Here is a 17,648-nt window from a genome sequence, read left to right as displayed (position 1 = left end):
GGTACTGTCAATAAATAATAATCAATCAAGTCATTTAATAACGTTTTAATTAGCACTTCAAATGATCAGCAGTGGAATTTATAATTATATCATAAATTACTGTTACCAACCTGCTTCGCTATGCGTAATTAGATTGTAGTTAATATTATGAATAAAGCTTAAATATGTATGATATATATAATGTACTAAATTAATAACAAAAAATTGACAGATTTAATTTAAATTTAAAATCCTTTATTCAATATAAAAACATTACACTCACTTATTTATTTTTACATTGAAATATATTACCGGAAATGAAAATACAGTGAGCAGAGAAAAATGGCGAAAAAAATCAGCAATAATGATACTGAATTGCTTTTTCTCAGTAATACCTAACTATTAGAGTTAAAGTAGTTATTATTAAGACACCGAAACTTGTGTTATCATACAGTAGGTACGAGCTACCCGTATTCGAGTAGAATAAGGGCTTACAAAAAAGTATATAATTTTGAAAGAAAAATATACAATGACTGGCGTACTCAGAACACCTCAGTAAAGTTTCATCACAATCTGATGAATAGTTTATGTACAGTGGACAAACAAAAAACTATTAATTTTTATATTATTGCAAAGTAGAAAAACATATCTATACTAATATATATACACATACCCTTTTGCATTCTGGAATAATGAGCTACTTTATTCCAGAATGTTATAGGGTATACATTATATTTAATTTTATGATATCACTTTCTTATCAAATAAAGAGAATCCGTGCTAAGCGGTGTCCAATCATTGTATTGAATAGAGATTCGTTAGAAAATAGTCAAATCATAAAAGCCTCAGCTTATTCGCCGACCCGAAATGGTTCTGTACCACTTACAGTGGCGTCATTAACACGTAACAATACGTTATTAGGAAAACTTATTAAAATGAAGAAAGAGTAGAACTAAAATAAAACGTTCTCCTTACAACACGTATATTATATAATAGAAAACAATAGCATATAATAGTATTATAAGTGAGAAAGTGACTCCGTCTGATTCTTACTTCATTACGACTAATGAACAAATCTTAATGAAATTTGACATTAGGTAGCACGGGTCCTAGACAAGGACGGCAATACAATCATTCTTCATCCATCATTCTCTGAGAGCGTTATTCAAAGGAAAATACAAAATCACATATATACTATAAAAAGGTAAAATTTGTTTCTTTATATGAAGGATAATCTCGAACCTAACGATCAAACCCAAAATAAAATCACTAGTAGAAATTTTCATTATACCTGAGTCTTATTAATAGTGACCACCATTTTTGTCTAACATATCGGAAAGAGACGTAAAAACAGAATATCTCTAGAATCATTGAGATTTCAAACGACGTGCAACCAAAAAATAAAATTGATCGAATAAACGCACCCTACCATATAATATTAGTAAGATTTAAGCATGGTTAATTAATTCCTACATCTCGATTTCATTTATTACATTTATAAAAGTAAACAACAGCTTTTGACGTAATTCATTAGTCACGTGACTGCAAAATGAATCGCACGAGTAAAGTTAAAACATATTAATGTCTCTACAGAAAAGCCTCATTTGAAAAGATTCCCTACAACACTCCATCAAGCTTTGATATTACGGAGAGAATTTTATACGGGTTTTTAATTTAGACGCATTTTTTGCTGCTAGATACGTGAATTAAAAAATTGTGAATCAAATTGAATTGGAAAGAAAAATACAAATTCTTTTTGATTTGCATAACGTGTAACACGTTCATATTAACGCTGGTCTGTATTTTGATACTTTTTCACTTTAATTTCGTGCATTTTCGTAAATGTAGTATTTACTTAATGTATGGTTAAATTTTGCTTCGAAGTGTTTTTATTGATATGAAATATCTATTTACGCGCGGGGTAAGACCGCCTCGTGTACCGTGACGGCACAAGACGTTCTCGTGCAGCTGCTTTCAATTCTCTTGGTGTGACGGGTACACTACATATTATTATAAAAATACATTTTTATATTGAATCTCTTAGTACAAACTTATGTTAATTCATATTATTTTATTGGTTTTATTTCATTCTAAATTATTTTATTTTTAAATCAAAAATTTAAATATACTTTATCGAAGTCGTCTTGTACAAGCACTTTGGAATTCTTAAAATAGTTCTGTAAAGCTACCACCGGTTCTGAAGGTTGATTCTAACTCAATAGTTACTTTTTTCCAACAATTAAAACATAAGGTATGACACATAATATACACTGCCTGAAAGTCAACATTTTTTAGTTCCACGCTTTTTTATCATCTATTAAATCTTGTGTTGAATATGCTTTATTTATTAACTTTTTTTTTAACAATCGAATTTCTCTTGACTCGACGAAGATAATAATATCTGCGGAATTTTATTATAGAAACGAATACCTTGGCGATTGATTGATTGATTGCGAGGATTTATTGGCGGAGTCGGAAACTTGGCGTTATAAGCTTACGTTTCGTTTTCATACAATGATTATCACTGATTCTATCAAAGTGATCAATGTTACTGTGAATATAAATACGCAGGTGAGTATTCTTTGTTAAAAACATCCTGAGGGGCGTCTCATTCTCAGATACCCCTTAAAAAGTCATTTTTGTCTGTCTGACACCGTTCCTCAAATCTATATCCTGAACAAAAATATTTGATTGTTGAACGTACGTACGGACATATGGCGTATATAAATAAATAGCGGCACAACAAAGACAAAAATTTTAAAGGAATACATATTATGTTTTTATTATGAGACTATACTAAAGGCATTTTTAAAAATTAAGAATTAACAGCCTTCTTTCTTATATGAGCTAAAAAGAAAATAAATAATTTAAAGCCGGAAACCAACGGCTACGAATGTTTGAGTCACGGTAAGGAACGAAATAATCCCATCAACAATGCATAAATGTTACGGGCAGGATAACGTTCTCTAATAGCATAATAACTTAAGATGATCCATCTTTTATGAGTAGTTTGGAGTCCTTCAACGCTTGACTTAAAGTCTCATAATGAGTGTTACTCGTATAATAAAATATATTAATGTTTTTTTTCTGTTTTTTTACTCAAATATATTTTTATTTTTTTTTTCTCTTCACACTCGTAAATTTGTACTAATGCATACGACAATAATCTATTATATCGAATAACAGTCAGGGTAATAATCGAACTTGCGACTTTAATACCGCTAGAAAGTTCGTTTACCTTAAAGCTATTGAGGCTGAATGCCAGTTAATGATTGCATCTTTCGAACGTACAATTTTAAAAGTAATCGACTTTTAATATACTGTTAAAATACACAAATGAAATATATTGATATTTAATTTATTCTTAAGTAAATATGTATATTTTAATTACTTAAAAGAGAAACCGCTGAGTTCCTATTTTAAAATGAGAAATTAATTCTATGTAACTCTAAAAAGCAGTTCATAATATGAGTATTGCTACAATTTCGTCGTTTTATACTATAGAAGAGGCTGAAATAAATAATTCCAAATACATTTTGATTAATTTGAAAACCTTTCTCAGAGTAACGGTATTTTCTTGGAAATAACCGATATCAAAATGAATTTATAAATGTTGTTACATTAAGGTATTGGAAAAAAAATAGTTGTATTAAAATTCCGTGTGGCTTAAATATTAAAGGTTTTTACATTGTTATTCGACAGTCATATGACAAATACTTTCTACACACGTGTAGATAATCTGATTTGAATGATATTGAAACTGAGAAAATATTGAAGTTGAATTCAGATAATAATATTAACCATGTAGCGTAGAAAACTCTTTAAATGAATACCGCTTGTTGAGAGTAATCGCATATATTCTAAAAATATGTATTCCAAATTTTATATTATATACATAGGTAAATGTACAAAAACCATTCATTATCATATTATTCGGGTATTTGTAAAAGAAAAAAATCGTCAATGATATAAGAATAAATCTATCTAACTTTTAACTTTGATTTTGACTTTGATCATATTTTAAAAAAAGCATTTTATGTATATACATAATTTCATTAAAATAAGGTACGCCTTAATTTACAATTGAAATATTTTTTATTACTGACTATACAGCAGCTATTATCAACAAACTCTATACGGTTATTTATATATATATAAGCGAAATACCACCCACTGATTAGTTACGAAATCTCAGAAACTGTAACACCTACACACTTGAAATTTGGCATGTAGGTCCCTTATAGGCTGTAGAATCCGCTAACTAAATATCTGGCGCGTAAAGCCGCAGGTTTAGAATTACAATTGATTGCAAACATGTATCACTTGAGCAATTCTCTAATTCCTCTCTGTCATTGGAGAGCGAGAAATTAGAGTCAATCCGTAAACGAAGGTAATTCATGAAGAGGATTGTGTTTTACGTGTTTTCTGAGATACGGTTTGTTAGTCAACTTGCAAACGCTATATTGTCACAAAACTTGACGAAACCACGTTATAACTTAACCTAACCTTTTACTATCCCGACAGAACTTGAGTCGAACAGGCGAGTTTATTAGACCAGACCAATAATGCAATGAATATATTGATTGAACCTTTTTTTACTATTGCAGTTTAATGTAAAAATGGAATTGAAAAAAGTTATATTTATTTGAGCTTTTGATATTTAGTGTTAGTAATTATTTCATAATACTGTTACCTGATGCTGCCGGGCCTCCTGCTGCTTCAAATACCGGAGCCTCTGCTCCTTAGCGCAAAGCAGTTGATGCTGGGTGTCAATTTGCTGCTGCTGTCGGAGCGCCATCGCCCGAAGTTCACCCAGCGTCAGCTCCACCCCTTCCCCCAACTATGGACAAAAATAATACAATTAGAAACAATATGAATATTGTATATGACTATGTTGAACAAAATAAAACTAAAATTTAAAATTAGCTAATATTTAAAAGTTCAGATAAAAATTATCCCAATGAAAAAGTCGTTCAATGTAATTACTTAAGTATTGCCTTATAAAAATTGCCAAAGTTACGCCTAAAGAGAAAATTGATGATTATCAAACTTTTCAAAAAAAAAAAAAAATTTTCGAGATCTGCTCCAAATAAGTTTTAAGAAATTCATGACAATTTAATTTTATGTTATACATGCAATTAATTATCATTTCATCATTAAAAACACTAATACTAAAATAATTAAAAAAAACCTATAAAACATCTATTAGTAACATTGTAAATGAAGCAATGAATAATTAATGATGTCAATTAGTGAATGAATAATAAAAAATCTTAAAAAATCGATTAAATTTTTTAAACTTAAAATAAAGTTTCAATTTATTCATTTTAATAAAATTTGTAATTTATTTCACTGCTATTTTTTTCTTCTTTTTTTTATGGCATTGATTGGCGGACGAGCATATGGGCCACCTGATGGTAAGTGGTCACCACCGCCCATAGACAAAGGCGCTGTAAGAAATATTAACCATTCCTTACATCACCTATGCGCCACCAACCTTGGGAACTAAGATGTTATGTCCCTTGTGCCTGTGATTACACTGGCTCACTCACCCTTCTAACCGGAACACAACAATACAGTGTACTGTTATTTGGCAGTAGAATATCTGATGAGTGGGTGGTACCTACCCAGACGGGCTTGCACAAAGCCCTACCACCAAGTAAATTTAAATTATTATTAAATTTTATTTCAAAGATTATGTGTTAATTAGGTCTCGATCCATTCAATGAAACACATCAATACTATAGGATTAGTCACTGTGAATTAACTACTACTTTATTTGGGTGTAATGTTGCCATTAAACCAAAAAAAGATTAAAGCCGCATATTATATAAACAGATCTGCTTTTAAACCTATTGCTTATCAATTAACTATATTTATAAGAACAATTTCGCTATAATGTAACCAGTCTATCATTCCATGTTACTATAATCTATCCGACTAAAAGAGTACAATTCATATAAATAGCACAGTATATATATAAGTTACTTTTATATCTTGATTGTAACAATCACATATACCTAAAAATATTATCGTAATTTTTCTTTTGGTGGAACAAAATTCTTTAGACGAATCGTTGGAAATAATTAAATTTATTTCGAAGCTACTCTATACACCTTACTGATGTATGATTTCAAATATTTTACCCCGTTCTTACACGTAACCCGCAGCGGATTCGTAGTGGATTTTGTACACGCTGAAAATATGAGTGTAATTCTGAGATAACCGGTCAACTATTGTTTATGTCTTTTATTTTTAAACTAAATTGGAACTTATTGTCGTACATTTAAAATAAAATTTTGCACTTTTGTTTGAACGGGTATTATTATTTTTTGCACTTAATTAAATCAATACATCGGAGTTATCATAGAAATGCGTGATTAATTATGTGTTTAGTTCTCTGTCCTTACTATGATGCTGAACGAACGTACGAGGTGACTGACGGCCGGAATAAAGAAAAATAAAGCACGTGAAGGAACCGCGGAGAAAAACTAGTCGTACATAATTAAATTCATTCATTTTAATGAATATCGTGACTTCATAAAAAAAATGTGGCCGACACGGAATGCCCGACAGTTATTGGTTGATGATGGAAATTAATGGTTATTGAAGGAATTAATGCGTAAGAAATCAAATATAACCAAAAATAAAAACGTATATTTTCATTAATAAATTCAATATTTTTTTCTTCACATTATATTTAATATTTATATGAGGCTTCCTCAATGGGTGGGATCACCTTCGTCCTTTGAGGTGTGCTCCGTCAAGCCTAATACAGAGCACAAAATAAGGGTTCGATGATGTGTTATATCAGGTGAGCCTCCTGCTCGTTTGCCACCTATAAAAAAAATCAACACAATTCAGCACCCTCTCCGGTACGTGAAAGAACAGGTCATCGCATTGGTTTTAATGGGTAAGAATCACACATATCCCGCTCTCGGCCCGGATACCTCTCCGAAGGTTTCCGCATCGTGAAAAAGGGCAATATACCGTTTTCCGTAACGGCATACGAGTCGGTTTTACCCCCATGGCTAATTGATTTCAAATAATGATGACATCAAAATATATAGTCGGATTAATTTGACAAAAATTTAATTTAATTTCGTCAAACACAAACAAATATACCTAAATGAAACAAATAAATAAACGAAACCAAAACAGAATATCTTCGTACAAAATAAATTTCCTTAGTAATTTGTACTATTGGGTCCGAAAAAAATGTTACTTTTCCCTTCGGCGCCATAACGGAAGAATTAAGTGGCCGAATGTAAATCTTGACACTTGTTGATAGCGTCCGTCCGGGTGAACGTATTGGCGAGGATACGGGAACACAAATATGTGAAAGTCGAGATTTTTTCACACCACGTGGTATGGAATGTTTAATGAGCGCCTGAATAATAATAATAATAAAAATAACGTGGAATTACGAAATTTTACAATATAAAAATAAAATATCATTTCAATATATTTTTATATGTCACTATACAAAACTATTGTTACGAATTAACCATTCCACATAGATTGCATGTTTTATAAGACAAAAACATTTTCGCCTTTCGTCATTTTTAATTTATTTGAAGCATTTGACGTAATCAAAACATTGGACATTTAAAAATTTTCATGAATGGAAATCACCAAGTTAAATTTCATTTAGAAATCACAAGCAGATATCGCGAAGAAAAGGTCACACGTGAAAATACGTTGTAAAGGTACGTATATAGAGACAGAAATAGGTTAACGACGAAATAATGCAGGCGCGGCGCCGCCTTTGAATTACAGTTTCACATGCGACAATATTTTGCATGTAAATGCAGAAATATCGTACGCTGCTTATCGATGCGACTTTATGAGGTATTTACACACGAAGAACATATGTATGTTCAAATATAAGGTAAGTTTTATAACTTTTTTTTATTATAAATAGGAAAACTTTTGATAGGTAGAACATATGATCTACCACTAAATAGCAATAATTGCTATTGTTGTATTTGGTTTCAAGAGTGAGTAAGTCAGTGTAAATTTCAATCAAAGGGGACATAATAAATTAGTTTTCAAGATTGGTGACTTATTGACCATGTACGTGATGATTTATATTTCTTGATTGTTGATAAAAAAGCGTGGAGTTAATGCTTGTTGACTTCCAGGCAGGAGACATAATATTCATATATAATGGTATTTAACTAACATGACTGTATTTTTATATGTTGAAAAAAAGTAACTACTGAGTTTCTTGTCGGTTCTTCTCGGCAGAATCTACATTCCAAACCGGTGGTAGCTTTACTTTAAATAGTTTGTTAAATGACGATTCAAAAGTGCTTGTAAAAGCCTACTTGAATAAAGTATTGATTTGATTCGAATTGACACACTGTAAGTCAAATCAAATCAAATTAATAAACACAGTCTGCCTAACTATTGCAATTAAAAAAAAACCGATTATGATGAACAAGGTTAATCAGTTATTTCAAATATAACATTATAATCTTAGTACCGGTGACGTCACAACAGTTCCCATGTGACGACACGATAGGTACCGTGTGACGTAACTCTGTTACACACAACTGATTCATGTAACTTCATTTCTAATCTCATCACATTAATATTTAATCTCGTTCTTATCATCATCTAGCACATTAACATTATGACGTCATAAACACGACATTCCGATAACTTAGAATCACCTCATCATCATCAATCATTCAAAATGTAATTTAATTTAATTTGATTTATTTATTTACATATAATTTACACTTTTAATATTATTTAAGACAAAATAATTTCCATTATTTTGTCTTAAATAAATTAATATTAATTAATTAATATTATTTAAACGTTTAGTTGGACCTAATAATTAAAACTCGATGTTCATCTCGCCCTGATTAAATTCAATGATTACTATATCACGCCCAGCTGAGAAAATGTTAATTTTGTTTAAAGCATCTCATTAACACTTAGGAATCTTGTAATGAGGTTTTATTGCAGAGATATTGTAAGAAAAAGTACGGACAAAAATTCTATTCACAAACATACAAATAAAAGAGTATTCACTATGCTATTTATTCTGGTAATAAGATAAGGCTTTCTATAACAATGATGTTGAAACGTATTTAAAAATGTATATTATTTAATTAATAAAAATACTTGAATCTAGATTTTTATAGCCACACTGAGTAGATTTTTCAAATAAAATTAATATCTCACTAAAAAAGATTTTCCTAAATTAGATTAAAAATTTATGAGGACTATGAGGTTTATTTTTAAATTCATTAAAGGTTTCTTAATTTAAAGTGTAAAGAATTTTATTTGTTCATAACTCTATTAAAAACTAAAAGTCAATCATTGGTGACGCGTGCAAAGATAATGACGGGGTAGGAAAGGCATTCTTAAAAACGTCTGTTTATTAATTGATTTTCCATTTGAGTTTACTTAGTTGACTTGCAATAATCATTTGGTTAGTTTTTACACAAATAAGATGACCGCCCTTGCGCAATGCTCAATCGATAAATTAGTAACACGACGAAATAAGTTAGTTTCACTTCTACACATTTATGACCATTAATTGAATAAATCTAAATTTAAAATATAGTTAAGACTATCTTCAGTGACCTTTTAAACTTAACGACCGCTATGACGCACGAACTTGATGCAACGTCTTTTATTCGCAAAAACTAAAAAAAATATATAAGATTACTGTGGAATTTACATTATTCCAACAGTACCGTTACCTATTCAGCTCATTCGTGGAAAATTATCGTTATTTTTTTTGTAAAGCACATTAGCGATTAGGCTTCCCTATTGTACGTCAGCTTTGCCCATAAGCAAAGGTATCAGTCATAGAAGAAATATTCAAATATTTCTACAAAGTCTTTTAAAAAATATAACCCATTTTCTCATGTATATTGCAAAACTTAAAACAAAACTCTACACCTTCATCCTATATTCTTGTAATTGCACTAGTTAACTCATTGTTCATACTGGAACCTAGCAAAGCCAGAACTATGTTTAGCGGTTTAATAATTGATAAGCGAATGATCCTACCGTAGCAATCGGGCAATGAATTCAAAGGTTTGTTATTGTGTTCATATTTTAAAAGGCTTAACAAAACAATAGAAATATACTGCTCGATTAAATCTTAAAATGTATTTAACATTAAACAGTTCAGTGCAAATAAAGTTTCCTCATTAACTGCAAGTGCCGGGTCATTTGAGTTTGACAAGTTTTAAGGGCAATTACTAGCCATTCCATATGTTTATAGAATAGTTCGGAATTCCTAACCACTTTCGTGGCAAGTAGCGCTTCAAAGGTACTGAGAACTAACACAAATTAATTACTCGCTTGAAGTAAAACTGACGCTTTAGAGTTTAATTCACTTGGGAACGATCTTAGTGGTCGGTGCCACTCAGTATAGCTCGATGTCATATTAATTCGATAAATGATTTGATAATTCTATTTAGGTTTCATTAGGTTCCTCTTATTCGAATGAAATGAATCATTGATCAATTGAAGTTAAAGCGAGAGTCATATTTTAAACTTGAAATTGTGTAGTTTTTTATTATTATCGTCAAGTTTATGCGCTTTTGTTATTTTTGTAATATTCGTCTATCTAACTTAAGCTTTTACCAAATATGCTGTCACCCTGAAACCTCTTTGCGTGTCTGAAATGGCATTTATCTTATCGACGCCCGCATATCTCGAATGCACTTAGACCATTTTGGATCTTTGTTTTTGTCTTCCTAAATCTCCTCTAGACTAATCGTTATATATCGACTGTTGGAGTCAGATAAGACACATTAAGGCTAATACGGTAGCACTATTAATAACATTATGACTAATATAAATTCATAATTTATCCAATTCTTTCACTTTAGTTCAATATATCACTTCTGTGATCAGAATTAACGTGTACACATTATAGATCCATTCGCTCGTGAAAGCGCACATTACCACGTTAAATTATCGGCGTGCTTTAGTTTTAAATTTTGATGCTGCCTGGTAATAAAAATATGCTGGCTAATTAAAATTTAATAAAAAATACAAATTAAAGATAAAAAACAACCAAGACACGGAAAATATGTCTGTTTAGCTACAAACATTACAATAAAAAAGATACCTTAGTATGTGTTCAGAGTAGAGACAGCAAAAAAAATATATAGCAATTAGTTTAAATTAAGTTTATTTAAAAAATCCTTATATGAAATCCGAAACGCTCAGTTGATTGACGTAACGATTGAAGTGACTTAAGTTTCAATAGTTAAAATAATGAAATATGTAAATATAAACGGAAGAGTTTTAATCTAATAATACTTTTTGGAAGAAACTTTACCATTTCATAGTAGTTATTAAAAAATTTAATATTCAATGAGAATTTTGATAAATTTGTTGAAGACGTAGACGACAGTTCCTCATGGCACCTGTTAATAAATGATCGGAAATTGAAATTTGGAGTTTAAACGTTTTGGGGTTGGCTATTATTAAATACTTCATCTTATTTATATTTTCTATATAAGTCAACCAAACTTTGAAAGCATTCAACTAATAATATCTCGTATATATTTATAACTTACTTAAAATATAATACGATGTAGTCAGTTAGCTATGTTTTATAAATATCTTTCAATAAAAGGCACACTAATAATAATTTAAGTGCAAGAGGAAGGAGTAACACTTATATAACGTTATCAGAAAATATAAAATATATTTAGAATGTCATTTCTTATACGTTAAGGACTTATACTTAATTACTTTTGTGATAAAGCTAATTTTATTGTTATCACCATCCTCCTGCCCTTATCCCAATTTTACTTGGGGTCGGCGCAGCATGTCTTCGTCTTCACTACTTCTTATTTCTAACCATATCGTCTTTCACACAATCCATCCATCGTTTCTTTGGTCGTCCCCTACCTCTATATCCATCCAAATCCATGCTCAAAACCTTCCTTATAAGATGGTCTTCATTCCTCCGCATAACATGCCCATACCATGACAGTCGGTTTCCACACAGCTTCTCGGTTACCGGTGGCACTTTCAAACTTCCTCTTTTGTACTTATTCATTTCTCTATCCATTCGCGTAACACCACACATTCCTCTCAACTTTCAACAGTCTTTCAGTTATCCCTTTTGTAGCCCAACACTCTGATCCATATAGAACAGTAGGTCTGACCATGGTCTTATGATCTTCCCCTTATGTTTAAGGGGAATACGGGAGTCACAAATGTTATATCTAATCACAATCAAGAAGGAGAATCGTTACCCGTACATCAAATTACATGATATAAAAAGAGTAGGTAAATGTTTTTCTCTCAGTTATTCTTGGCAGAATCTAATCGTATTATTCTTAACATTGAAAGGTAGAGCTTAACGTAAAATTTCTGTAATAACGATTCTTGTAACAGCCTATTTATATAAAGTATCTTTATTTTTTTTAATTATACTGTATAAATCTTATTTCACAAAAGATATTGACAAAAGTCTTACAAAAAAAAAAATTCAATATCTTTTCTTGATTCAACAACACAAGAGACGAAAACACAAAGCGTGAAAATCAAAGAGTAGGAATGCTCATTGGTTTATTGGAATTTATGTAAATTGTGTTCACAGAAAAATATTCTTATAGATTCTGAATTAGTTTGACAACGTTTAGATATAAATAATATTATATTTATATATTATAATATTAGCATTGGAAAAAAAAGACAAAGATAGAAGTACCGCATTCGTGAATAGGTTTCGACAACTATGCAGTCCGCATAGTCAAGCTATTTGCTAATATAATAAAATACCACGGAAATTTTAAATATTCAACTTATATTTTAAAGCTTATTTAATAATAAAGATTAAACACATACTGCCCGAAAAAAAATACAGATTTTAATTTTTTTTGTAACATCAATTACAAAAAAAATTACATGATTTCAGTTAGAGAAATTACAGTTTAGTACTCATTTATATTCTTGCTGGTTTCGGTTGTGATTTAAGGTTTAATTATAATTAATCTTGTAATGGCGATTAAACATTAATGTTTTGAATTGTTTGTATAAATATCTGATATATATTTTTTTGTTTCTATAAACTCAAAGAAGTGAAGCCAAACATTATTTTAAATGAATTTCATCCCAGATTTCCATATTTCTAAAAGGCCTTCTTCCCTTGTAAAACTTCATTTCATATATTTACCGCTGTAGTGAAAAGCGCTGACACGCGAGAAAAGATACAACGTCACATCAATATCTCTAAACGTCAAAAAAGAATGATCAGCTTAAAATAATTCCTGATTTTCTTTTAAAATATCAAAACATCTCTTATTGTGAATATTTTCGAATCTCATTCTCACAATAATAAAGAAATATTTTATAATAAGCCCGCAAACGTAAACGTAAAATACAAATGATCAAATTTCTAATTTGGATTCATACTTAGAATCATAGAAAAAAAAATGAAATAGGTAATGTTTCTCTTTTAAACTGATCACTGTCATTATGATACATAGTATATAAGAGTATTTTGTACCATACCATATAGTTTGCTGCTCAAACTGATAAAACATTTCATTGCTTATAATGGTAATTGTAGGTTTGAATACTTGCTTCAAATTCCTCTTGTATTTTACAGCAAAAAAATGTATAGACCACCATGTTTATCAAGGAATTTGAAGCACGTCGGTACGTCTAACTAGAGTACAGGAATGTGGTAGGGCTACCTTCAATATCTTAATCTACTAGAGCAATCAAGGAAAGTAAATTATGTACTAACATATACTATAAATCTATAAAAAAATACATGATATATTGGATGATTAAATCTAGTTAAATTGTAAGCTGATGGAAAATTGGGAACTGAGCATAGAATTCACAACAGAGCAAGCCAATATCAGTTAAATTATAACTAAGGTAACTCGCAACTATCGAATTTATAGTCGTTATTGTAAATGGAATATTTAGATTTTTCGTAACCTGTACCTACGTATATAATTTCACCGGTTTACTATAAAGTATTGTTGTTTGAAATTACCCGGTAACATGTATAAAAGCTTTGAATAATAAAGTAAATTCTTAATATCTTAATAGTTGCGAGAGAGTCTAACACTGGTGCACTCACTATTCCGTCACTCACGTCTGATGAAACCTTTCAACATGACCAACACCAACCAACCTTCCAACCACCAATCGCAACATTTACGTGCCTGCCCATGCAAGGGAGTGTAATTTCTTAAAGTACGACTGAGAATATCTTGAGAGCATAGCATATTTATTAATTCTGTTTACGAACAATCACACCAAAACATTAAAAAAAAAGTTAATAAAATAGCTAAATGTAGGGATGAATTATACTTTATATTTGAATCTACTACCTCGGAATCTAAGCTATACTAAGCTAATTATTCATTATAATATAAGGATATGCAAATATATTTATTGTATTATAATAAATATAACTACATATACTTATACATTATATGTAAGTAGATTAAAGGTATTGTTATTAGAATTGCTCCTTAAATAGTAAATTGCTTAATCTAACTACGATAAATTGTAATGAATATTTATAGCAGCATGTTGCGTGTCGTCGGAACAAACTTTAACAATTAATTTTCTTAGCGGCATACAAAATAACCAAAAATGGAGGAAAATATTTAGATTATAATTGAAAAATGACTCTTAATTTCAAGACAGTAAAGTTTATATTACACTTTAGCAGACAACGAATAACTTTTAATCACGCCCAATACCTGGTTTATACACATCATATGGATATGATAAACTTAAGTTTTAACGAATTCATTATTTAAACAATAATTAAAAAAAAGTATTACCATGACAAATATGTAATACATTTTAAAATAAAATTAAAGTTACTAATATTTATAATATACAAGCTGTATGGTTTGAAACACATATGCAGGCAGATACGTAAAATTATTGTAAATTTCGATAGACCGATTTTGATGAAATAAAAGCGAAACGGTATCTCGGAAAGTATTGAGTTTTATATACTTTAATCCAATTACTTACAACTATAATTTAGAATATATACAGACAAAGAGCCAAAACAAAGATAATGGTTGTTTCGGTTTTAGTAATTTAAAATAAGCCATATTGAAATTATTCTTAAGTCACAGATAGACACTATAATTTTATTTATTTGTATTGTTTAAACTTTAGAGTATATTATACGTCACAAAAGTAACTATGTGAACCAGCGAACAAAATTTACTAATTTAATATTATTGAAATAATTTAACACTCTGAATTATATACAAACTAGTTGCGCAGCCCGCGTCTTTGTTCGCGTTTAAGGGGTTGATCGTCAGGTGTTAAATAAACAAATTACCTATGTTCTTCCTTGGAGTTCAAGCTTGCCTCATACCAAATTTCATCAAATTCGGTGTAATGGATTGACCGTGAAAAAGTAACAGACAGACATGCATTTATAATATTATTATAGATTTATATAATACAAAATAAATAATGAGACGGCTCACAGAATGAAAGATTTATACACTAGCCAAGCCTCACTGACGTAATCCATACCCTTAATAAGTACACGTAAGGGTGGGACAAGTTATTAGGAAATCAATACTTTTATTGAGTCGATATGTAGTACCTATGTGCGGTAAGTGCGCTATTGTGAAAATTTTACTAACATTATAATGAGGATTTTCTTTTGTAATAATTCGACGTTTTTATTTAAAATTCGACATAGATCATCTCATACATATGATATAAATGATATTAAATGTCAAGTGAAACTTTGAAGATTTTAGAATATAAAAAGTGATCAGGTTTCTTACAAAGTTTTCCTTCACCGTTGAATTATAAACACGGTTTTGATCCTGCGACCTTTTATCCACTGGGTTATCTGGGTCCTATTTCTATCTTCTCTGTGTAATTAAATAGGAAGTTACTTAATTTTAATGTATTCGTTACGTAAATGTAAATAACTTCCTATTTTCAGTTTGAATATTTGTTATTAGAAAGTTTTGGAAGGATTATGTACTCGTTTGTATGTACATATATAAAATGATTACAATGTATCTTATATGATGAAAATAAAAATTTATCGACCAGAAACCAATTTCATTTAATAAATAATAATCCCTGGTTTTATTAACTTTACATTAAATAAAACAGTTTTGTAATAAATAATAAGTCACGTTAAAAATAGGTTTTATTGTCTCTAAGGGCAAGAGGAAGTAAGGCACTCTACCCTACTTCCTTTTTCCTTTGGAGAACAAATCGATTCCATGTTACTTACTACTGATAACGATGTTTGATCCCAATAAAAAAAGGATCGGACACAATGTGAAGATAGAGTTTTTTATTTCCAAAATATGTATGTACGTACGTACATTAAAAATAATTATTAATATTTAATAAAAAAACAAATTATACCTGGAGCAATGTCAATAATTAAACATAGAGAACAAACTTCAAAATTAATTAATTTGAACACGTGATGATAATAACGTTATTTATTTTATTTTTACTCTTGTACCTTTATTTGAATGAAATTCAATATTGAAAAGCGACAAATAAATCTTTAAATAAGAGGCAATAGAGTTTAAATTTGCTTGTGTCTCGTTCCAAAATTAGATGATACCGGTAGGTACAGGTTGCCGTAACATGATTTATAAATCGGGTAAGCCACGGGACTAGTGAATATTTTAAATGATACTGGCTATGCAGTACCAAAATCTAACCTACAAAAGCTTTCGAAAAATCCGAAAATTCTTTTGTAATTTGAACATAAAACGAAGAAATAACAAGTCTTTATCGCGTGCTATAACCTCGCCCTGTATGTAATCGCTCCATACAACTTGCCTTGACCGAAATACTGTTTTACGTTCTTTATAGCATTTTCTATGTCACTTAAATGCTACAATTATTATTTAACTGTATGTTCCGACTTATTATAAATTAATGAGGCGTTTAAATTAATATCCTTATTCATATTAATTGTAAATACACATTAATGTGTTACGAGAAACATGTACTTTATTGAATTGAGTTTTAAACATAAACACTCTCAAAATGAATCCGTAAAAAAGGTTAGATAAATATATCAAATTGTTCTGAACAACTTACAAGTTATTAAATTAAAGTAACCTCATTTACAAATTATCTAACTAGTTAGATTGAGCTAGCTCAATGCTTAGACATACCTAACCGGTTTTGTTAATTTCGAATTGTGATAAAAAATATACAGCACGTTAAATTATCGTTCTTAGTAAGTACGTTATAATTGCTTTTTTTTTCAATTTGAATTTTGAACATTATTATACAAGAACAATTCCATTCCATATCTATACTATAGTAGCTTTAAGAGTTTCTTAATATACGTCAAAAAGTCCATTTTTGTAAATGACGACCGTATGTGTACCTTGTGTCTGCTGAGGGCGTGGAGGTAACAATAGTCTAACCCTGGCTCACCTCTTCACCCTGTTTTGTTCTACCCCTATTCTTTCGGTTGACATTATTACTTCCCCTTTTGTCTTAGCTGGCTTAGACGGCTTGGGAAAAAGTCAAGTGTCGCACAGAGGGAATTTCGAATAAAAGACACTACAGCCTAGATTTAAAAATTAAAGTCACGTCAGGGCTTTATGGAAGTCGATAAAAAGTGGCAACTTAAAACCAACGCGGTTATTCATTGACCTTGTCTGGAAGCAAACACTTTT

At 30.1% G+C, this 17,648-nt stretch overlaps 1 protein-coding gene across 6 annotated transcripts in view; it reads right to left on the bottom strand.

Moving 5' to 3' along the window:
- The window catches only part of LOC125068642 (apoptosis-stimulating of p53 protein 1), a 237,704-nt gene that overhangs the window by 38,244 nt on the left and 181,812 nt on the right, over nt 1–17,648 (bottom strand). For all 6 annotated transcript variants that reach the window (XM_047677896.1, XM_047677899.1, XM_047677898.1 and 3 more), the window contains one exon: nt 4,673–4,819. In XM_047677896.1, coding sequence (XP_047533852.1) covers nt 4,673–4,819 — 147 coding nt within the window. The remainder of the gene's footprint in view (nt 1–4,672; nt 4,820–17,648) is intronic.

Source organism: Vanessa atalanta, chromosome 14 (assembly GCF_905147765.1).
Source record: "Vanessa atalanta chromosome 14, ilVanAtal1.2, whole genome shotgun sequence".
In the NCBI taxonomy this organism is placed as follows: Eukaryota; Metazoa; Arthropoda; class Insecta; order Lepidoptera; family Nymphalidae; genus Vanessa; species Vanessa atalanta.
This window is presented reverse-complemented; position numbering and strand designations above follow the sequence as displayed.